The 23,434-nt window shown below is 45.8% G+C and overlaps 2 protein-coding genes across 5 annotated transcripts in view; one reads left to right on the forward strand and one right to left on the reverse strand.

Annotated features, from left to right (window-relative positions):
* Positions 1-6,584, forward strand: part of UNC45B (unc-45 myosin chaperone B) — a 30,024-nt gene extending 23,440 nt beyond the window's left edge. For all 3 annotated transcript variants that reach the window (XM_060080699.1, XM_060080700.1, XM_060080701.1), the window contains 5 exons: positions 56-169; positions 526-641; positions 1,463-1,580; positions 3,727-3,882; positions 6,324-6,584. In XM_060080699.1, coding sequence (XP_059936682.1) covers positions 56-169; positions 526-641; positions 1,463-1,580; positions 3,727-3,882; positions 6,324-6,584 — 765 coding nt within the window. The remainder of the gene's footprint in view (positions 1-55; positions 170-525; positions 642-1,462; positions 1,581-3,726; positions 3,883-6,323) is intronic.
* The window catches only part of NLE1 (notchless homolog 1), a 67,116-nt gene that overhangs the window by 36,181 nt on the left and 7,501 nt on the right, over positions 1-23,434 (reverse strand). Inside the window, exon 2 of one of the 2 annotated variants that reach the window (XM_060080702.1) lies at positions 11,348-12,264. The exons of the other annotated variant lie outside the window; for it this stretch is intronic. Coding sequence (XP_059936685.1) covers positions 11,348-11,526 — 179 coding nt within the window. The 5' untranslated portion in view covers positions 11,527-12,264. The remainder of the gene's footprint in view (positions 1-11,347; positions 12,265-23,434) is intronic. 2 annotated transcript variants of the gene reach the window in all.

Raw genomic sequence — 23,434 nt, forward strand, 5'->3', positions numbered from 1 at the left:
GGAGAGAGGCCTCTGTGTATTTGTGACCGAGGAGTGACTGTGCCCTTTCTTGCAGGCCCTGATTCCCCTGGCTTTGGAGGGCACAGACGTGGGCAAGGTGAAGGCAGCCCATGCTCTAGCGAAGATCGCTGCAGTCTCCAATCCGGACATCGCCTTCCCTGGGGAGCGGGTGGGTGATGGGGGCGGTAGGGTGGTAGTGATGGGAGGAGTCTGCTCCCAGGGGCCTCTCCCCTGCCACCCTACCCCTGGCCTGGGAGGGGGCGTGGTGCTGTCACAAAGAGGGCCATGCATTGGAGGTGTGTGGATCCCAGGCTTGGCTCTACCTCTGACGAAGAAGGCCGTCCCCTTGGAAACTGTTATCTCATCTGCGAAGTAAAGGAAATCATCCCGCCCCTCAGGATCATTGTGAAGGTTGAATCAGACAATGGGTGGGCACGTGCATTGGAAATTCTAGAGCTGGGCGCCTGTGAATGACTGGGGGGACATGGTCTCCACCTGACCACTCCTTGACGCCCCCCCCCACAGGTGTACGAGGTAGTGCGGCCCCTTGTGAGTCTCCTCAACACACAGCGGGATGGGCTCCAGAACTATGAGGCTCTCCTAGGCCTCACCAACCTGTCTGAGCGGAGTGACAAACTCCGGTGAGTGGCGCGTACAGGGAGCAGGGGTGGAGAGAGGTGTCCCACGACGTGTCAGTGGAAATGTCACAGGTACCGTGTGTGCTCTTCCCTGAGGACAGGCTCGAAGGCAGTGGGTAGACACGACCGTGGGAGGGATTTGAGCTATAGCACTTGGAAAGACCACAGTGAATGTGCAAAGCCAAAGGAGACTGGAAAGGCATTTCCTTCTCAAGTAGCAGAAAAGATATCAGGTGGATGGGTGGGGATAAAGTGTCCCCATCCACCCCCGGAAGCAGGGGGATGGTGGGATTGGGTTGAAAGTCTTTTGACTGCCAGTGGCAGAAAACTCAACTCCAATTAATTGGTTTAAGCATAAAGGGAATTTAATGACTCAGGTCATTAATGACTCATCTGGGATACACCAGATTCAGGTGCGGCTTGATGCAGGGGTTACAAAGCTGTCCTAGATCCTACACCTCTCCACCTCTTCTGTCTGTATTGTCTTCATTTTCAGACAGGCTCTTCCCCTCTCTCATGATTACATGAGGGTTGCTCCAGACTCCATATCTTCTTGGCTTCATCTCCAGCAGGAGAGAGAAAGACATTCCCCAGCAATAGTACAAGAGAATCTCCAGCTGGGTGACATGTTCACCTCAGACCCTGTTGCTATGGCCAGGATGCTGTGCTATGTCACTGGACGCCCCTCCTGGAGCTGGGGGTGGGATTACTGCCATCTAAACCATGCTGGCTGAGGATGTGGAATGGCTCTTGGGTGGCCAAAGCCCCAAATGCTCATTAGAGAGGACTCAGCAGCCTCTCTTCTTCCACCCCTCACACCCTAGGCAGAAGATCTTTAAGGAGAAGGCCTTGCCAGATATTGAGAACTACATGTTTGAGAACCACGACCAGCTGCGGCAGGCAGCCACAGAGTGCATGTGCAACATGGTGGTGAACAAGGAGGTGAGGGGGCTCAGGATGGGAGTGATCAAGGCATGCAGAGTCAGGCCACAGGTCAGGGCCTGGCGCTAGACTGGGGGCTGTTACAGTGGTATTAAGGCAACATTTTGTCAAAGAACCCAGGAATCCCTCAATCTTTCCTAGATGACAGCTTCCTTCCCTATAGGGACCCCAAGAGGAATACAATGCACAAAGGAGACAAAGGAGAATACACAAAGTAATATCATCCCTAGCTGCGGCTTTGACCCCAAAGCTTGGGCTGCATGGTGTAGAAGTCCCATTTCCCCAGGTTATTTACTAAATAATCTCATAGCAAAAAATATATGAAGCCAGGGCCTATTAGAGGTCAAGAGAGGCTAGACCACTTGCATCTGTTGAAGCTCCACATATATAAAAAAATGAATGCAAAAACAGTTACAAACGATTTTAGAATACGTTAAATGTTAACGTTTAATGAACGATCGCTGTTTCCACAGAAACTGCTATGCACTATAACTGTGTTCATCACAGAATAATTATAGGATTTGTAAAAATAAAATGAATTCAGAACACGTCAACGGCTTCATGGTCTGGTACTGGGATAAATTATCACCACATGATGAATGAACGTCTCCTCCTTTCCATCCTGGCAGACCACTGCTGTGCCTGTAGGTAGAACCTCAGCAGAGGTAACAACAGGGGTGAAATCTGAGGCCCTTTGTTAATGTGACAACCAGGGCTAGTGGCCGAGTGTGAGACCCACTCTGTTGCCCCTCAGTTCTTAACTCAAGTCTTGGATGTTCTCACTGTTATAGGAGGAAAACCTGATCCATGAAAGCCTTTTAAAGTCAAAAGAAATAAAGCGACCACAGTCCACCAGGGAGCTGGCCTGAGGCTGGGCTGGGGGCCTGGCAGCCACGTGGGAGAAGAGAGTGTATCCGAAGACAGTGGAGGGGACAGTGATGGGATGGGGAGCAGCAGCGGCCACAACCCGAATCAAAATGAACAGTGGTCCCAACAGGACAGAAGTTCATTTCTCACTCACATCATTTGTTGCTCACATTGGGATCAGGTGGCTCGCTTCCAAGCAATGACTTAGGGAGGCAGGCATCTTCAATCATCAATAACTATACCCCCCCCCCACTCCAAAAAAAGAACTGTCTCTCCCTCTGCCACCTTGAGAGTGGTTTCCATTCAGATGGGGAATGGGGAGACAGACCACAGGAAAGACCCCTGTAGCGCTCCACCATGGTGGCCTGGAAGTGACACACATTCCATCCATTCATGTTCTGTAATGAGAATGAGGTCATGGTGTGCAAGAGATGGGGAATGCAGTCCTTTTGGGGCAGCTGCTTTCCAGTCACACCTGTGCCCCACGAAGGGACTGTGCTGACTATCACTATACTCTTACCTCTGAGGACCACTGCTCCAGCTTCAGGGAGTTGTAGGTAGAGGTTTATAACCTGGGCAGCTGTGACCTTTGACCCCTCTTGGCGTTCCCCTTCTAGGACACCTCACCCAACAAAATGCCCTTAAATTTAACCAACCAGATTTTACTATAGAGCAGAGGGGTGCGGGGGGGTGGGGGTGGTCAGTGTGCTTTCAGACATGTCAGGGCCCTGGGCCCCGGGAGGCTCTTCTCCTGGCTTTTGGGTGCTTGGGAAGCCTCATCCCTCACCTGGTGAATGGTACAGCAGCTCTTGAGTACCATGTAAACTACCCAACTGTCTGCTGCTCTTGCCAAGCTTCTGTGCCTTCAGGGACTGCCAAGTCATTTAATGGCAGGCCCTGAAGGCCCATCTGTTGTGGGAGAAACAGTCCAGGCTTCCCCAAAGTGAAGTGAAACATGGCTCTTCAGGCAACATCTACCCTTCAGGAGTCTGTGCCTGCCCTTTCCCCAGGGGTGGAGAGCTGAATGCAAACAGGGGCAACAGCGAATGCTCTACAAGGAACCCCTTATTCTCTTGAACCTTTTAGCTGGAGGAGTCTGTAGCACTTTCATTTAGCTAGTCAGAGAAGACTTCCTGGAGGAGGAGGTGTCATGGTGAGATGCTCAAAGAAAAGCTCTGAGGGATCTTGGGTCAGAGGATATGGCTCCAGATGCATCTTTCCCTCTCCAGGCTGGGCAGATGGGGGCATTTTTCTCTGAGCCTGTACCCACCTCCTATAGGTACAGGAGAGGTTCCTGGCTGATGGGAACGACCGGCTGAAGCTGGTGGTGCTGCTCTGCGGGGAGGATGACGACAAGGTGCAGAATGCGGCCGCGGGAGCCCTGGCCATGCTGACGGCAGCACATAAGAAACTGTGCTTCAAGATGACTCAAGTGGTGAGAGTGGGCCCTAGGGACTCCGGGGAGTCCCCCCACCCCCAGACCACACTGCCCTGTATGATCCTCTGGGGGGAGGCCAGCCCCTGTATCTGTTCCTACCACCTAAAGAGAGGAGAATCTGTATGATTCGACCCCTTACACTCATTATTTGCACTCCCTAAGTGTGCTAACTCACTTTGGTGGTGCTTAGAAGTCATTACTTAAGAATAACGACAATAATAATAGCACTAACTATTGCTGTGGAGCCCCTGAGCTCCCCAGAATGGATGTGGTTGGGTTACCATCCGCAGTTTGACGAAGGGGCAGCAGATTCTCTTAAGTTCACGTGATGACCAGACCCTCTGCGGGACTGGGGCCATCTCAGCAGGCGTAATGAGAGTGATATTGACATAGCCGCAAACAAGGGGATGCAAAATGAAATTTTCCTTATTTCACCAAACTGAACTTAGTTTGTGGGCATCAGATTCACTGACGGTGAAAAATGTAAACATCTCAATTCAAATATATTAAAGCAAGTCTGCTTTACAGGCAGGCTCTTTTAGATAGCCAGCTTAAGGCAGGGGTGTGTGTGTGTGTGCATGTGTGTGTGTGTGCATGTGTGCGTGCGTGCGTGTGTGTGCGCTGTCCTGGCACCAGGGGAGGGGTCTCTCTCCTAGATGTAGTTCACCCTGCTTGGCCCCTGGCCTTCAGCACTTTCCCTAAGGCAAGTTTTTCAAAATTGTAACGTGTGTAAGAGTCACACGGAGGGCTGGTTAAAACACTTTCCCCAGATATTCTGACTGAGTAGATTGGAGATGGGGTGCTTCCGGCCTGGGGACCACAGGCTGCTGTCCTAGAGCAGCTTCTGCTGAAGTTACTGGTCACACATTTCTGTCACCAGGCCCCGCAGGGTGCTCTGTGACTCCTCCACTTACTGTGCTCCAAGCGCTGCTCTAAGTGCTTGCACCTATTATGTCATTCCATCCTCCCAACGACCCTGTGCAGTGGGCATGATTATTATTATCCTCACTTACCTATGGTGAAACCGAGCTCAGAAAAGTAATAGCCCAACACCACATAGCCAGTTAGATAGGAGGGGACTGGGATCCTTCAGGATTGCAACCCATTCCTGGCCACTTCTTCCATCTTCCCAAGGGGCTCAGAAATCCTGGCTGCATTCCTGTCCCAGGGAGTGATAGGCACTAGACCCATGATCAATTACGCATCAGCATAAAATCTTTCCCTGAACCCGACCACAGCCAGCTGAACTTTCCTTTCCTTTCCTTGTGGTAGGATACAGTGCAGAGTTTACAAAAGTCTGCTGAGAAGCTCAGAAGCAATAATTTGCCTTTTCTTCCTCTCTGTATCTGTCTCCCCATCTGACAGTGGTGTATGTAGAAAGGTATCTCTGCTAACTAGTGGAGGGTAATAGGCCTGAGGCAGCAAAGGGGAAATTGTCAGATTAGTGCCTAAAATCATCATTCCTGTCCAGTGCTACTTGATGGGCTCTGACTATGCTCTGGCCATCATGCTAAGCTCTTTTCATGTGTCGTATCATTAGATCATCACAATATTATGAGGGAACGTAACAGATGAGGCTCCTGAGGCTTGGAGAGGTTAAATAATTTAGCTAAGGTCATACAGTTGGTAAGTGGCTGAGTTGGGACCTGAACACTTGTCTGACTCCAAAACCCATACTGATAACTATTCTATTCTGTGTCTGTTGAATGTTGTGTCAAGCCTCCTGGTTCTATTCTCAGCTCCATTTCTGTCTCCTGGGGGTGATCAGAGAGGTCTAGAGTCCTGTCTCCTCCATGTACAGTAGCTGGGCTGCTTCACAACTGGGAATGGAGGAGAGAGATGGAGGAGTGGTGGAGGAGAGGATACACTCCAGACGCCAGTGTTAATTCCAGTTGAAGTCAGGGCTGGTGGAGTGCATGCCCAGGGCGTGTCTCTAAGGGCACCTGGGTTGGCAGAAGCAGGCGTCGTGCATGCGTCCAGGGTTAGAATCCTCCTTTCTGAACACCCTCCATTCCCATTCCACTCAGGCATGCAGTGGGCCTGTCCCTTTGCTTCTCAAGATGCTTAAAAATTAAATGGATGTGTGGATGTTTATTCTTTACTATTTCCAGATGTGTGACCATAGCGAAGTTACTTCCTCTCCCTGAACCCCAATTCCTCCACTTATAAAATGAAAAGGATTGGATTATTTCAAGCTCCTTCTAGTTCTTCAATCCCTGCCCTGGTCCTGGTAAGGAGATGGGCATCACCCAGCTAGTCCCAAGGGGCTCAAGTGGGCATATGCCAAGTCCCATACAGATAACCAGACGTATGCTTGCCCTTTCAGAGCTCAGGATCTGGGCCTGGCCAAGGCCTTCTGTTTATCTTGTCCCAAATCTCCTTTCTCCGTCCCCCCACTGATTCCTCCAATCCTTCCTTATCCACTTCTCCACTTTCAGACGACTCAGTGGTTGGAGATCTTACAGCGGCTTTGCTTGCATGACCGGCCGTCAGTTCAACACCGGGGCCTGGTCATTGCCTACAACCTGCTGGCGGCTGATGCTGAGCTGGCCAAGAAGCTGGTGGAGAGTGAGTTGCTGGAGATCCTGACTGTGGTGGGCAAACAAGAGCCGGACGAGAAGAGGGCAGCAGTGGTTCAGACAGCTCGGGAATGTCTCATCAAATGCATGGATTATGGCTTCATTAAACCAGTGTCTTAGACAGGGCCCAGACGGATGCTGGGGCTGCTCCTGTTCCGTGCAGAGTTCTGAGCTAAGAACTCCTGGGGTGTCTGTTCAGCTAGGGATCATAGCAAAGACAATGAAGTCTCCATATAAAAGAAGGACTTGATTGTCCCCCGAGTTGTGAATCTCCCCCTTTGCTCTAGGAAAGTTTGCATGTTTCATTAGCTCTCTTGTTCCTGACATCTGTCATGTTCCCAAAATTCCTAGAATCATTTTCATCTGTGATTAGGAAGACAGGTTGGATAATTCTCTCTGTACCCATTCCAAAGGCCAGGATAATGGGCTGAAGTTCTTTATATTTTGGAAAATGAATTGTGTGGTAAAGTAGGAACTAACAGGTGTGTGAATATAAACGTTAGTGTTGGTGTACCTGGATGCTGATCTGTGCTGGTTTTTATATCCTCTCTCCCATGCTGTTTGAATAAGGCTGCCTAGAACTGCATGTTTCAGCTGTAGTGCCCTGTCCCAGGCCCATGTCCATTCCCATCACTCAACTATGATGGAACTACAGTTTATGTTCAAGAGTATGACATGATTTTTGCAATTTTCTTGGGGAAATCTTCTAAGCAAGATGTATGTGATGAATATAAATAAGATTGACTCATAGTACTTTAAGCAAAAAAAAAAAAAAAGAAAAAGAAAATTCATTGGTTCATATATCTTGTCAATGCAGGGAAAGGTCTGACATTGTTAGAACCAGGGCTCAAATGCTGTCATCAATATTCTTTTCTGTGTGAGGGCTTTTATCTCTCTGTCATCCCCCGTGTCATATCTTGGTTTTAATTTCCTCTGGGTTGGGCTTAATTTCTGGCAAGCTCTTTTCATGTGGTGGGAAAGATAGTGCCCAGAAGCTCCAGACTTCCAAGTTTGTTTGTTTTTTTGCCCATGGTTTGTGGGATCTTAGTTCCCCGACCAGGGATCGAACCCTGGCCCTCAGCAGTGAAATTAAGGTGTCCTAACCACTGGACCGCCAGGGAATGCCCACATAGTTGTTATAGCTCATAATCACGGAAGAGAAGAGAGAGGACCATTCTTAATAACCCATCAAAATTCCCAGAGATAACTCTGATATGTGTAGCTTGTATCACATTTCCATATATCACATTAACAGCATGAAGAAGAAGAATAATATGATTATTTCAATAGATGCAGGGAAAACATTTGATAAAATTAAACAACTCATGATAAAAAATTCCAGTAAACTAAAATCAGGAGACTTCATTCGTCTGATAAAGATTATCTACATAAAAGCTACAGTCTATATGATATTTAATGATTCCCCTGAGATTAAGAATGAGACACGGGACGTCCCTGGTGGCACAGTGGTTAAGAATCCTCCTGCCAACGCAGGGGACACAGGTTCAATCCCTGGTCTGGGAAGATCCCACATACCATGGAGCAACTAAGCCCGTGCGCTACAACTACTGAGCCTGTGCTCTAGAGCCCGCGAGCCACAACTACTGAGCCTGTGCGCCACAACTACTGAAGCCCACGTGCCTAGAGCCCATGCTCTGCAACAAGAGAAGCCACCACAATGAGAAGCCCGTGCACCACAACGAAGAGTAGCCCCCACTCGCCACAACTAGAGAAAGCCTGCGTGCAGCAACAAAGACCCAGCACAGCCAAAAAAAAAAAAAAAGTAAAACAATACTTGCTATTACCAATTCTATTTGGTTTTGTACTAGAGGTTCAAGCTAGTACAATAAGGCAAGAAAATGAAATGAAAAGCAGAAAGATTGAAAATCAAGAAATAAAACTTTCAAATTATTCACACAACAGTACTGTACATGTATACATGTACATGTGTAGAGAAAACATTTACAGATAAACTCTTAGGAATAATAAGTGGGTTTAGATACAAGGTCAATTTACAAAAATTAATTGTATTTCTGTATACCTGTAACAATTAGGAAATTAAAATGTAAAAGATGATGCCATTTACAATAACAAAAACTACATCAAATACTTAGGAACAAATCATGTGAAAGATGTTGAAGGATTCTACATGGAAAACTATAAAATATTATTGAGAGAAAAATAAAACCTACATAAATGAGAGATATTACCATGTCATGGATTGGATGACTCAATCTTAAATTGGGGATGTACATTCTCTCCAAACTGCCATATAGGTTCCATGAAATGCTAATCAAACCTGAGCCTTTTGGGGGACAGACTGATAAGTTATTTCTAAAGTGTATATGAAAATGCAAATAATCCAGATTACTTGAGCAAACTACTTGAGCAGGCATGTCATAAAAGAGGCCAGGGGCTTCCCTGGTGGCGCAGTGGTTGAGAATCCGCCTGCCGATGCAGGGGACACGGGTTCGTGCCCCGATCCCGGAAGATCCCACATGCCGCGGAGCGGCTGGGCCCGCGAGCCATGGCCGCGGAGCCTGTGTGTCCGGAGCCTGTGCTCCGCAACGGGAGAGGCCACAGCAGTGAGAGGCCCGCGTACAGCAAAAAAAAAAAAAAAAAAAAAAAAAAAAAAGAGGCCAGTAAGTATATGAAAAGATGCTCAACCCCACTAGTCATCTGGGAAGTGGAAAGTAAAAGTATTATGGGATGCCACTATAGACATTAGAATGGTTAAGATTAAAAACACTGACAAAAATCAAGTGTTTGGGGCTTCCATGGTGGCGCAGTGGTTGAGAGTCCGCCTGCCGATGCAGGGGACACGGGTTCGTGCCCCGATCCCGGAAGATCCCACATGCCGCGGAGCGGCTGGGCCCGCGAGCCATGGCCGCGGAGCCTGTGTGTCCGGAGCCTGTGCTCCGCAACGGGAGAGGCCACAGCAGTGAGAGGCCCGCGTACAGCAAAAAAAAAAAAAAAAAAAAAAAAAAAAAAAAAAAAAAAAAAAAAAAAAAATCAAGTGTTTGTGAGCACGTGGAGTAACTGGAACTCTTATACATTGCAGGTGGGAATGCGAATCACTACAACCACCTAAGAAAATGTATTTGGCAGTATCCCCAAAAGTGTTAAGCAGTACCCACTAAAATAGCCAGCAACTCCTAGGTACAGAGTCAACAGAAATACATACTTATGTGCGCCAAAACCCATGTACTATACAATGAAAGAAAACATTTTCAATCACAGCTCCCAAGTGCAAATAACCCCAACGTCCATAGAAGATGGATAAATTGTTCCATCCTCATACAGGAGATGATGATACACCAATGAAAGTGAATAAACTACTGCTACATACAACAATATGGAGGTAACTTACATAACACTCAGTGAAAGGAGCTGGACCTAACACCATGTATTGTATAGTGAATGATTCCGTTTGTATAGGTTCAGAACCAGGCAAACTAGCCTAAGGTATTCAGAGTCGGGATACTGTTTACAGTACTTGTAGGGAGAAGGGAGTGGATAGTGATGAGGAGGGACCCTAAGAGAGCATCTAATTTTTGGTCTGGATGTGTTCACTTTCATCAAACCTTCCATTTATGCACTTTTCTGTATGTTATGTTTCGTTTTTAGAGACTTAATTTAGAAAGTAAATGTTTTTCTCTTAAGAGTAGAGTGTGAGGATTACATAAAAGAATGGATCTTAAGCACCTGGTTCGTAGCATATGAATAATCAATTAGTTCCCTTCCTTTCATCTGATTAATATTCCCTGTCCCAACTGATGGATCTGTACTTCACCAGGTCACTTAGGGGAACAGGGGACAGGTGAGTAAGCCAGTTAGTTAACATTTGCAAATTCACCCAAGGCATGGCGGACACCTGGCCTCAGTGTGTTTAGGAAACAAGGGTTCTTGGCCGGAGAGCTGGCAGTGGTGAAATGCAATAACATCTGTTCTCCGAGATTTCAAGGCGGAGTGGCGGCAGGGCGCCAGGTGAGAGCCCAGGTTGGAGCTGGGATTGTACTAAACCACCCAGGAGCCCCCCCGGTGCTGCTTACTCTCCCAGGAAGTGTGGGCTCCCATTACATCTCTCTTAGTTCCCCAACCAGGGATGGAATCCTCGTCCCCTGCATTGGAAGAGCAGAGTCTTAACGACTGGACCACCAAGTAAGTCCCCCCATTACCTCTCTTTGCAGCCTGCTTCCCTCGCCCTTCGCCTTCTTGGGCCTGTTGGGAGTGTCTGGGCCGGGCCGTGTCGCATAAGCCTGGCACATCGCCAGTGCCCAGTAAATAGTGCTTGATTTTGTTTCCTCTGAACCGCAAAAACACCTGCACCTGTCACCATCTGCAGTCAAATTCCAGCGCTTTGGGGGAGCTAAGAAAGTCTGCCTTAGACAACACGTACGTTTTAAGAATTTCATCAATAAGAAAGGAGGGAAGGGAGGGAGGGAGGGAGGGAGGCAGGAAGGAAGGAATTAGGAAGGAAGGAAGGAAAGGGCGTGGTCTTTAAGAATCTGCCTGCCCATGCAGCGGACGCGGGTTCGATCCCTGTTCCGGGAAAATCACATATGCCGGGGAGCAACTAAGCTCCTGCGGCGCCACTCCTGAGCCTGCGCTCTAGAGCCCGCGAGCCAGCCACAACTACTGAAGTCCGCGCGTCTGGAGCCCGTGCTCCGCAACAAGAGAAGCCACCCCAATGAGAAGCCCGCGCCCTGAAACGAAGAGTAGCCCCTGCTCGCCGCAACGAGAAAAAGCCCCTGGGCAGCAACAAAGACCATATGCAGCCAAAAATAAATAAAATAAAAATTTTTTTAAAGAGCGGAAAAGTGTACTTTTGCAGAAGCGGAGGCTCGATTTCCTACCTCCTTCTCGCCCCATCGCTCACTCACCTCCTTCTCCCGGCGGGGAACCTGGGCGCATCTGGCAAATCAAACAGGCACCCACCGTCTGGAAGCACCCCGCCCCCCGGACAGCGCAGGGATTGAGGCGTCTTCCCGTGGGCGCAAGAGCCGGAGGTGGGAGGGTGCGGGGTTGTGGGGAGGCACCGGGGTCCACCCGCGAGAACCATCGCTGTCGTCCGTCAGGGCGTGGATCCCCGGGCTGCGTAGTTGCTGTTGTCGCTCGGTGCCCCCACCTCCGTGGCGACGCGGCCGGGTGGCGTCCCCCAGCCGGACACAAGGAGCAGACACGGGCGGGAGGCTGGAGTGCGCTGGTGCCTCTACCAAGACACCCGCATGGAGGACGCGCGAGCTGGTAGGGAGGCTCTGCCACCTCCTAGGTCAGATCCTCAAAGACGCGCCTCTCCCCAGACCTCCGGGGTCTCATCCGCGCCGGATCTAGGAGGACGTGGACGGGGTGCGTCGGGCGCTGCCCCGCCCGCCCCTCTCCTGCCCCTCGCGTGGTCGCTTCCTAGCTCCAGACTCCGCAAAGACTTTCCCAGAAAGGCCAGCGTGGCGGCTCTAAGGGCGGGGCGACCCGGGCAGAGGACGGGCTGGGATCCGACCAGAGGGATCCAGATCATATGTCACCACTTGCTTGCACCGGGAAGCACTGAATACTCAGAAAGGAGGGGACATCTGAGTGATGGAGGTGGGGCTGCGGCAGCCTGGCGGGAGAAGCAAAGAGCACTTTGGACAGACAGGTCCACGGGCCCTCAGTCAGGCGCAGATCTCTCGAGTTCCTGGGCGTCCCTCCTGCTCCAGGTTCTGAGAGTAAGCATAGGCGGGTAATTGGAGCTGCAGAGGTACTTGCTGCGCTACAGATGTACGGACAACTTACACCGTACTCTCAGGTAGGATTTCATAATCTGTAAGGAGGAAAGATACAATGAAAACGACCTCAATACGGTAAAATACCAAGTGCCACCGGCAGGGGGATACATTTGTCACCTCCTTCTATTTGGTTCTGCCAAAATGACACTTTGGCACTAACCTTTGAGGTTCTGAGGTCTGCGGGTTTCCCTCTTAGTGCTGAAGTTGAAAACCCAATCCATCGAAACACCAAGGTAATAGACTTTTCTCGTGGTTCATAAAATCTTTCATAAAACATTTTATGAAAGATTTTCACAAAACATGAAAGATTTTCAAGGAAAACAGCCATACCATGAGCCAAGGTTCTGGGACCCAAGCTAGGTAGGTGAGTTTTGTGTCTTGGGTATGACTAGGTCCCTGAGATCATTTTACCATGGGTTGTGTTCCAAATGATTGCCTGTGAGTTGCTGTCTTTGAAGTCTTTGTAGATACCAGCTTTGGATGGGGTGGGAAGGTGATTTCTTCTCCCATCTGCTCATGGTGGGTTGGGGGGCTAGAAAACGAATCCTCTAGGGCAGTTGCCCCCAACCTTTTTGGCACCAAGGACTGGTTTCTTGGAAGACAATTTTTCCAAAGATGGGGGGCGGGGGCGGGGGTGAGGAATGGTTCAGGCGGTAATGCGAGCAATGGGGAGCAGCAGATGAATTCCTTTGCTGGCTAGCCCGCTGCTCACTTCCAGTCCTGCGGCCAGGTTCCTAACAGGCCCTGGACCAGGTTGGGGACCCCTGCTCTAAGGCAGAGCCTGAGCCAGGGAGCAAGGGGGGTGCTGAAAGGTAGGCTGAGGATGTTCCCTGGGGTCTGAGAACAGAAAGTGTTAGGACTCAGTTCAGGATTTATTGGACTGCTCCTACGGAGTTGGTAGTTGTTTTTTTAAAAAGTGCCTGTGATACAAACCCCAGAACACCTACCCACCCACCCACCCAAATAGCACAGTTCCCGTGACATTCTGCTTTCTTCCATTTAGTCCCTCTTGGAAATCCACCACTAAGCTTGGGGACTTCTCCCCAGCGAAACTGTAAGGGTTGTCAGGTTTTCATGCAAGAGTCTTGCTGTAGTGTGAATAGCTGTGACTGATGGATGACTCATAACTATCCGTGGTTACCAGTTACACTGAGGTTGTAACCCCATTCTGCTTTCTGCACAACGAAGAAGTTTTGTAAACATACTCTTCAAAAAAAAGGTAATAGAGGTCATGGGAAAGAATGAAGGAGCTACTGCTGTCAGGTGCATGCTGGCTGGCACAAGGGGAACTGAGTCCCCATAGTTTCTTGGGGATGGGTGAGTTCTGGGTGTCACACCAGTAGGGAAGGTCACCAGCGCTTCCTGGGTAAGAAATGTTCATTTAAATGAAACATAAACTCTCAAACTCTTAAGGAACTGAGCAGAAGCGTAAGTTTTATTATCTCCATGCATGTGGGAGACAGGAAAGAACTCTTCCTCCTTCTGGCTCGAAAAAGCAAATTTGTAAGTGTATATCCCTTCCAGGAAAAAGGTGTCAATTTATTTATTTATTTATTATTTTAAAAAATATTTATTTATTTATGGCTGTCTTGGGTCTTTGTTGCTGGGTGCAGGCTTCCTCTAGTTGCAGTGAGCAGGGGCTACTCTTCATTGCGGTGCGCAGGCTTCTCATTGTCGTGGCTTCTCTTGTTGTGGAGCACGGGCTCTAGGCACGTGGGCTTCGGTAGTTGTGGCACATCGACTCAGTAGTTGTGGCTTGTGGGCTCTAGAGCTCAGGCTCAGTAGTTGTGGCACACGGGCTTAGTTGCTCCATGGCACGTGGGATCTTCCTGGGCCAGGGCTCGAAACCATGTCCCCTACATTGGCAGGCGGATTCTTAACCACTGTGCCACCAGGGAAGCCCCCAAGGTGTTAATTTAAATATTATCAGAGCTGTACATCACTTAGTTAACCAATCAGGATAACAGACTTTTTAGCAGTTAGTGATCACTTTCATAGGACACACCAACAGTCTCTGAATTCCAGGTGTTTATACAATTCTCCTTTGCCAGAATAGCATTTAGAAAGACAGCTTTCCCAAGCTGAGTGTTATCTGCTTTTTTTGCAGCTCTTAAGGGACGGGAAGACATCATCTGCTTATCTTGCTGATTTTTCTTTCCCCACCCAGGTCTGTAATTTTCAGAGCCAAGCACTGCAGTTTCACCAGTTGCTCTGGAGAAAACGAATGCCAGATCCCCAAAACTCAACAGTTAGGATGTGCAGGGAGAGGTCAGGATGGGATTTCTATTATTATTTGACTGTAGATCCTGCGGTGTTTTACATTCACAAGAGTGCCAAGAATCTGGAACTATAAAACACAGATTGTATCAGAGACTCAGGTTAGATGGGGGAAAATGCTCTGAAATAGGAGACACACACATTGTCTACTACTTTCCAGATTATTATAAGAATTTTTATAAAATTAAAAAATCAAAGTTGCACAAGTACATGGTATTGAAAGTCAAATAGTTCTACAAGGCTTATAATAAAATCAGCAGTCTCCTGTCCCACCCCTCTTCCTGCTCCCCAGAAACAATAACTTTAATGTTTCCTTTGGATATACCTTTCTGTAGGTGCACTTTTGGGTTTCAAATGGGTATTATCTATTTACTTCCTGAAAATTTAGTTCAATTACACTCCCTCCCTATCCTCCCCTCCCCATATCCTGCCAATATGCTTATATCAGCGCTTTGGGTTAGAAAAATATTCAGTGTATACATTATGACTCTTCACAACTGTGCTAGGTGATATACTATGTGTGCATTTCATCTCTTGTACAATTTTCTGCTTTGCTCAGGATTTATAATCATCTTACTTTTTGTTTAATTTTATATTTATCTAATTAATTTATCTCCAAATTCTCTGCCTCATACAAGGAAACTTCCTGTTGTTGCTGTTAATCTAATACATTAAGTATACTATCGATTGACATCAATTTTGTATCCTCAGGACATATGCCCCCTGAGCCCTCTGCCCTGGGGTCCTGACTGGGGCCTCTCTAGGCTCACTCCCAGACTCTCCCTTCATGTGTATCCAGGTTTTTTTCGGTTTTTCTTTTGTTTTGTTTTTCTTTTCCCTAAGGTTAGATCCTTGTTTCCTGCATTGAGCTGCATGCAGAAGTAGAGTGTGGAAACAGGGCCAGGGCAATGCTTGGGGGCACCAGAGTTTCCCTGTATGTGCTTTAAAAATCTCTCCAATCCAACTAGTTTTTCAAATTTCTTGGTTTATATTTTAATGAAACAAAATCTCTCTTTATTTTTAGAAAAAATGTCACCTATCACCAAATTATTAATGTTTCTTTAAGCCTAAAGTGATAAGAGATGGTGATATAGTCTGCTGACATTCCTTTGACAAACAAGACTCAAGACCTTTTATGCATGGAAGAGAGCTTCCAGTTTGAGTATAGTTACTTTACCAATGAACTAACATGAAATCTGTTTAAACTAAAGGTTCCAATACATGGCAAAAAACTTTAATGCTTTGAAGGCTAGATGTTTCAAACGGGACTTTTTTTTCCCCTAGTAGCTCCACTACACTTTTTTTATTTGGCCGCGCCAGACAGCTTGAGGGATCCTAGTTCCCCATCAGGGATTGAACTCTGGCCCTCCGAAGTGAAAGTGTGCAGTCCCAACCACTGGACCGTCAGGGAATTCCCTATTGTTTTATTTATTTACTTTTTTTAATGGGACGTTTTCTAAATAATCTTCAAGCATCCTTTAGTACACAAGACGGTCACAAATACAACTTTTCACAAAGGGGAATTCTGTTAGACAAGTGTATGTGATTGTGAATGCTCTGGCCTTCATTTACCTACAGACTCTGAGAATTTACCCACCGTGATATCCTGACACCCACTACCTTCTTCTGAACCAGCCTCTTCAACGTCACTGATGATGTACAGTTTTCTCTATACAGTTTACCAGTGTCATTACATTGCTGTGCTCCTTACCAGGCACTTGACACCCCACCTTGAAACACCCACATCCCTGGGCTTCCTTGATATAACTCTCATTTTTAACTGTTCATTTTTAAAACTGTGTTAAAAATAAAAACACATAAAATTTACTGTTTTAAACTGTACAGTTCAGTAGTGTTAAGTATACTCACATTGTTGTGAAATAGACCACAGCTTTTTCATTTTGTAGAACTGAAACTCTATACCCATTGAGCAACTACTCCTCATTCCTCCCTCCCCCAGCCCCTGGCAGCCACTATTCTATTTCTGTCTCTCTGAATTTGGCTACTCTAGGTACCTCGTATAAGTGGAATCATACAGTATTTGTCTTTTTGTGAATGGCTTATTTCACTTAGCATAATGTCATCAAGGTTCATCATGTTGGAGCATGTGACAGGATTTTCTTCCTTTTTAAAGCTGGATAATATTCCACTGTATGTATTTACCACATTTTGTTTATTCATTCATCTGTTGATGGACACTTGGGTGTCCACTTCTACCTCCCAGCTATCGTAAACAGTGCTGCTATGAACATGAGTGTGTAAATACCTCTTCAAGATCTTGTCTTCAATTCTTTTGGGTATATACCCAGAAATGGGATTGCTGGATCACATGATGGTTTTAACTTTTTGAGGAACCTCTATACTCTTTTTCATGGGACTGTACCATTTTACAATCTCACAAACAATGCAGAAGAGTTCCAGTTTCTCCGCATCCTCATCAACACTAGTTATTTTGTTTTGTTTTTTTTTCCTGACAGTATCATCCTAATGGGTGTGAGAAAGTACCGCACTGTGGTTTTGATTTGCATTTCTCTGATGCTCTGATGGTTAGTGATATGGAACATCTTCTAATACCCTTGTTGGCCATTTGTATATCATCTTTGGAGAAATGTCCATTCAAGTCCTTTGCCCATTTTGAATCAGGTTATCTGATTTTTTTAAGTTGTTGAAGTTCTCTATATATTCTGGATATTAACCCCTTATCAGATATATGATTTGCAAACATTTTCTCCCAGTCTGTATGTTGTCTTTTCACTCTGTTGATTGCGTCCTTCGATACACAAAAGCTTTAAAGTTTGATACAGTCCCATTTGTCTACTTGTTCTTGTTGTTGCTGTCCTGTTCGTTTTATTCCCTAAGTATCTCCCAGATGTGCTCAAGTGCCTTCTTCTCCACTGCTACTAGTCTAGTGTAGACCACCATCTCTCAACTGTATGGCTGCAATGACCCTCCTTTGCTTTTAGTTTTCCTTCCCCACATCTTCCCTCCACCCTGTGTTAATAATATGACACTTTAAAGTGTAGATTGGAACATGTCTCTTCCTTAACTAAAACCCTTCATAGAGGCATAAACTATGGCTTTGGGAACCTGTTGGTCTGAAACACAATGGATCTTAAATCAAGGATAGAGAAATCCATCTTGAAGAAGTGAATCGTTTTTACCTTTGTGTTCTCTGAATACTGTTAGATCTTTGATGACAATCAGGCTTGGCATACAGTAGCTATTCAATAGATTGCTGTTGAATGAAGTGAGTGAATGAGAAAATGGTTGTTGAACATTTCTAAGATTATTGTCATTAAGTCAACAATTATTTACTAAATCATAATGTGCAGGGCTCTAGGCTGTCTTCCTCAGGGGATACAAAGTTTCTCTTTCCATGAACCTTACAATTCCTTCATTTATTCACTAAATATTTATTGAGAACCTACTATGTGGCAGATACTGTGGCAATGACGGGGATACAGTGTTGTACAATATAGACATAGCACCTGGCCTCACGGAGCTTTTGGTTTGGTAGGGAAGATACCCATGAAAACAATTATATAAATATTTATTTTATTAGTTTTTATATGGGTTATTAACGAAAAGCACAGGAATCTATGAGAACGTTCTATAGAGGGTCCTAATCTAGGGTTAGGGATGGTATATGTGGAGAGGGGCAGGGTGGGGGAATAAGACATATATACTGAGGGACTTCCCTGGTGGTCCAGTGGTAAAGAATCCACCTTACAACGTAGGGGACGCGGGTTCGATAGCTGGTCTGGCAACTAAGACCACACACCAAAACCACTGAGCTTGCGTGCCTCAACTAGAGAGCCTGCATGTCGCAAACTACAGAGCCCACGTGCTCTGGAACCCGTGCTCCACAGCTATAGAGCCCACGCGCCCTGAAGCCCATGCCCACAAGGAAGAGCTCGCACGCCGCAACGGAAGATCCCGCATGCTTCAACAAGGATCCCGCATGCCACACCTGGGACCCAACGCAGCTAAAAATAAATAAAATAAATAATAAATAAATCTTAAAAAAAGGAGACACATATACTGGTAAGTATAGCAAAAAAATGAGGTAAGTTCCATCAGAACCTCAAGCAAAGCACTAATGAGACTTAGAGAAAGGAGAACCATACTGAACAGAGAAATGAGTTCAAGATCCAAAACAACTCTTCTTTAATGGTGAATCTCTGGGCATGCAGCAAAAGCATGCAGCAAAGGCAGTAGTCTAGGCAAGGAAGAGGATGCATGTTTGCCCAATGTCCTCTAAATTCTCCAAGCCTCACTTAGGAGCTTGTCAGAAATGCAGACTCTCAGGCCCAATTCCAAAACTACTGAGTCAGAACCTGCAGGTCTAACAAGATCCCCAGGTGATTCATACAGAGCTTAAAGATACCAGAATGAATGAAGATATGATGTCAGAAGACTGTAATACATTTAGCACCTCCGTCAACAAGAGGAAGTTCTGCTGTGGAGCACTGTACCACCGAGGTGGTTTTCTGACCTTTAACGGGTAGAGCACACAAAGGAAGTGCATTTGTTAGGTAAAGTCATTCAGTTTCATTATCATTATTTTTTCATATGTGCCTCACTTTTATCTTATTTATTTTTAAATGAATACACCTTATTTTTTAGAGCAGTTTTAGATTCATAACAAAATTGAGCAGAAAATACAGAGAGTATGTCCTGTCACCACACACATACAACCTCTTCCCACTATGGATTTTCTGCACCACAATGGTACATTTCTTACAATCGATGAACCTACACTGACACATTATCATCATCCAAGGTCCATAGTTTACATTAGGGTTCACTCTTGGAGTTGAACAGTCTATGGGTCTGAACAAATGTACAATGACATGTGTCCACCATCACAGTATCATACAGAATGGTTTCACTGCCCTAAAAATCCTCTGAGATTATTTCTTCATCTTTAACAGGTACAGCACATGCAGAAATCATTGGTTGGGTAAAGTCAGTTTTTGTTTCAGAGAGAATTCAGAATTTCTTTTAGCTGGTGATGAAACTGACCATGTTTTGTTTCGGAACCTCAGAATAAAAGGAAGCATGTGAGCTCAGAGGAAAGACAGGGCTAGGGAAGGGAGAATTTATTTCAAACTCAACTGCTTGTGCTCCCTTATAAGCTTGGTTCTTTTTGTTCGACTTCCAACCACTGCTCTTTCAAATCTGGTATTATCTTGGAATTATTTTCTTCTTCCTGAAGTAGTTCAGAAGTTAAAGCCTCAATCACCTTCAATCCAGTTGTACCACAAATCAAGTTCATTTGCTTAGGCTTTTTGAAACTCATTTTTAAAATGAGTACTTTTTTTTTTTTTTTTTTTGCAGTACACGGGCCTCTCACTGTTGTGGCCTCTCCCGTTGTGGAGCACAGGCTCCGGATGCGCAGGCTCAGCAGCCATGGCTCACGGGCCCAGCCGCTCCGCGGCATGTGGGATCTTCCCTGACCGGGGCACGAACCCGTGTCCCCTGCATCGGCAGGCGGACTCTCAACCACTGCGTCACCAGGGAAGCCCTGAGTACTTCTTTTTAAAGTGAATTTCTGAGTGAATCTCTTCACACTTGACAGGGTGCAAGTGGAATCACCTTATAAAGTATTTTTTGCACGCATTCATCATGTATTATATATTTTAGCTGAGTTTTAATTTTCAGCTTATTAAAAAGAAGTTGTTCAAATTTAAGTCTGAATTCAAGGTGCAAGGAGCACTAACATCCACATGTCCCTACCACATGCCAGTGTGTTCACAGTTAGTTCATTCAATCTTCCCAGCAACTCTGAGAGGTGGGTCTGTATTGTCTAAGGTAAAAAGAGTGAAGCTCGGGGCTTCCCTGGTGGCGCAGTAGTTGAGAGTCCGCCTGCCAATGCAGGGGACACGGGTTCGTGCCCCGGTCCGGGAAGATTCCACATGCTGCGGAGCGGCTGGGCCCGTGAGCCATGGCAGCTGGGCCCGTGAGCCATGGCCACTGAGCCTGCGCGTCCGGAGCCTGTGCTCCGCAACGGGAGAGGCCACAACAGTGAGAGGCCCGCGTACCGCAAAAAAAAAAAAAAAAAAAAAAAGAGTGAAGCTCAAAGGCGGCAAATAACTTTCCCACAGCTTCCCAGGGCCAGAAACAGTCTGACTCCAAGGACCATGGTCTTTCCACTGCAGCAAACTGTCTAGCGCTTACAGACCCCATTTTAAAGAGATGCTGTAAACCTATAAGTTATATATTTGCTGAAGACACTATCTGCTATGTCTTCCTTTCCCTTGCAAAGGGAATCGTGTGGTAAACAACCAATCAGCCCCCAGTGCTACCTAGCCATCCCAGGGCAAAACTATGATGGTCTGTAACAAAGCAGATTTAAGAAGAATACAAATGATACCCAACACAAGGACTCAAAAAGGAAGGTGTAATATACATTGTTTATGTTAATTAATAGCATTCTGAACCAAATTTTCACTAAAGCCTCTACTGTAACAGAGCATTAAAACTTATTTACAAAGTTTCCACTGCTGCTGAATCTAATTCCAGCTCAACTGTTTTTAAAGTTAACATGAGAAGGATGAACTCATAAAATGCCCCAAAGTCATTACATATATACTTTTATACTAGGTCACCCTAAACTCTGGGGAATATACACTTCACAACTCTCTGAGACAACAGTGAATGATATATTTTCCTCACTAAAAAAAGCCATAAAATTGATGTTGTAGTCCTAACTTGAAGCATCTCTGTACTTACATGGAAAAACACGACAGGTATAAAATAATGTTTTTATACAGAACTGTGGGGTGTGTGTGTGTGTGTTTTCAGGAAACTAACTGATATATCACTATCTCCCCTAAAATGTGTGTTTTTATAATTTTGTGAGAGGTAGAGGAGTTTTCATCCTTCAGATTTCATCTAAGAATTTGATTTCCCAATGGTTTTGCTAGTAGGAAATTACAACTACGTTAAAATTAGAGAATGACCTGAAAATTCACTAACTAGTAAGAACATACAGATAAAAAATAAGACAAAATGAAGATGTAAAAGAGTCAACTGAAATTGAAGAAGATAATGAAAATAACATTCCTCCTTAGTTTATGAGAAATGTGCTGTATTAATCACTTGTCACTGCATTAATGGAAGATCTTTCAGTAATTAATAATAACAATAACACAACCACCATGACAATTTTAATAATACAGCCGCAGTGATCATCTATTGAGCACCTACTGTGTGCAAGGTTCTTAGACCCATTATCTCCTAAATTCTACCATAGCCCTATGAAGGGAAGCATCTCTAAATAAGCAACATGAGGGGTTTAAAGAGAGATTAGTTTGCCCATGTCCTGTCCCTGTGGAACTCTAGCTTAGTCTGACTCTCTTTTTCATAGTTAGCCTTTAAAAAAAGGCTTTTTCAAAAACTTTCAAAAATAAAATGTGTGTTTTGTGGTAGTCTGTTTACGTTAGTGACCCCCCAGTAGGCTATGTATTCATGGTTTGGGGCAGTTTCCTCCTCTTGAATATCTGGGCTGGGATGACTGGCCTTAATCAACATGAGGTAGAAATGATACTGTGTCAGGTCTGGGCCTCAGCCTTAAGAAGTCTGGCAACTTCTCCTTTTGTGCTCTTGAGAGATCTGAGCTGTCACATGTGAAGTACAGCTACCCACCTGGAGAGTCCACATGGAGAGAGAAAAAGGCCCAGCCAAACCAGTGTCCCAGTTGCTTCCTGCTCCTATCCATTCCCTCCAAGGCACCAGCCACGTGGGTGGAGCACTGTCTTGGATGTCCCAGCCCGGGCCACTCTCCATCTCCTTTAAAATATGTGCCTTCATGACTCTGGGGTAACAAGAGAGACCAGCAGAACTGTCCAGCTGAGACCCACTCAACTCACAGAATTATGAGCAGACAGAAAGGTTTTGGTTTAATCCGCTAAGTTTTGGGGTGCTTTGTTACTAACAATAACTGAAATAGAAATTCACCCCTGGAATTGAGGTACTGATGTAACAAAAATCTAAAACATGTGTCATTGGCTTTGACACCGGCTGAGGCTTAAGGCGGTCAAAGTGATCTGGCAGTCACAGAACCAGGAAACAGCCGAGTCAGGACTTGAATCTTGGTCTCTCTCTCTTTCTACAACACTTCACTATCTTAAGCCAAAAAGACCACTTCTCCCGAGTGGCGAGCAAACACAACTGTAGCCCTCTATGTCAGTGCCACACATGATTCACTTCATCATTTACTTTTTTGTTCTTTACTTGCACAATGGTACATTTTCCTCAAGGAAATCATGATTCTTGAAGGCAGGAAGTGGTTCTTCAACGTCTTTTGTATTTCACACAGTAGTTAGAAAATCTGGGAACTAACACAACATTGTAAACCAACTATACTCTAATAAAAATTTTTAGAAAAATAAATAAATAAAAGAGACCTAGAGGTCCAAAAGAAAATTCTGGGCCACAAAATCCTCCCCATCCCCTATGTATTCTGCATCAGCTACATAAAGCTGTTCACCACCTGCCATGTCATCTGGGACCTCTGTGACTATGAACAATGTTCTTTGTGCCTCTGATGCTGTGCTCACCTTGTTCACCTAAGAACTCCTCATCCTTCAAGGGTCAGTTCCCACATGGTCTTTGAAAAACAGCTCATGGCATGTTAGTCGGCCCTCATGAAGAACAAACTCTCAATCACAGGATACAAACTGTCCATGCACCCAGAACTGTCTGTTATGAGCTGCGTTTTGTTGGACCCACCAAGTCCAACAACATCCAACAAGTTGGATGGGCCCAGCAGCTGTTCATCGAAAGACAGAAATGGCACATGCAAATTGAGCCTGAGCAGAACCACAGGGCACAAGTAAGCTATATGAATAGGTAGCCCAGATCCCACCTCTCTAACCGATGTCACCCACCACATTTGAACTAGTTTGCACCCATGGCTGTATG

Source organism: Mesoplodon densirostris, chromosome 18, assembly GCF_025265405.1.
Source record: "Mesoplodon densirostris isolate mMesDen1 chromosome 18, mMesDen1 primary haplotype, whole genome shotgun sequence".
NCBI classification, from domain to species: domain Eukaryota; kingdom Metazoa; phylum Chordata; class Mammalia; order Artiodactyla; family Ziphiidae; genus Mesoplodon; species Mesoplodon densirostris.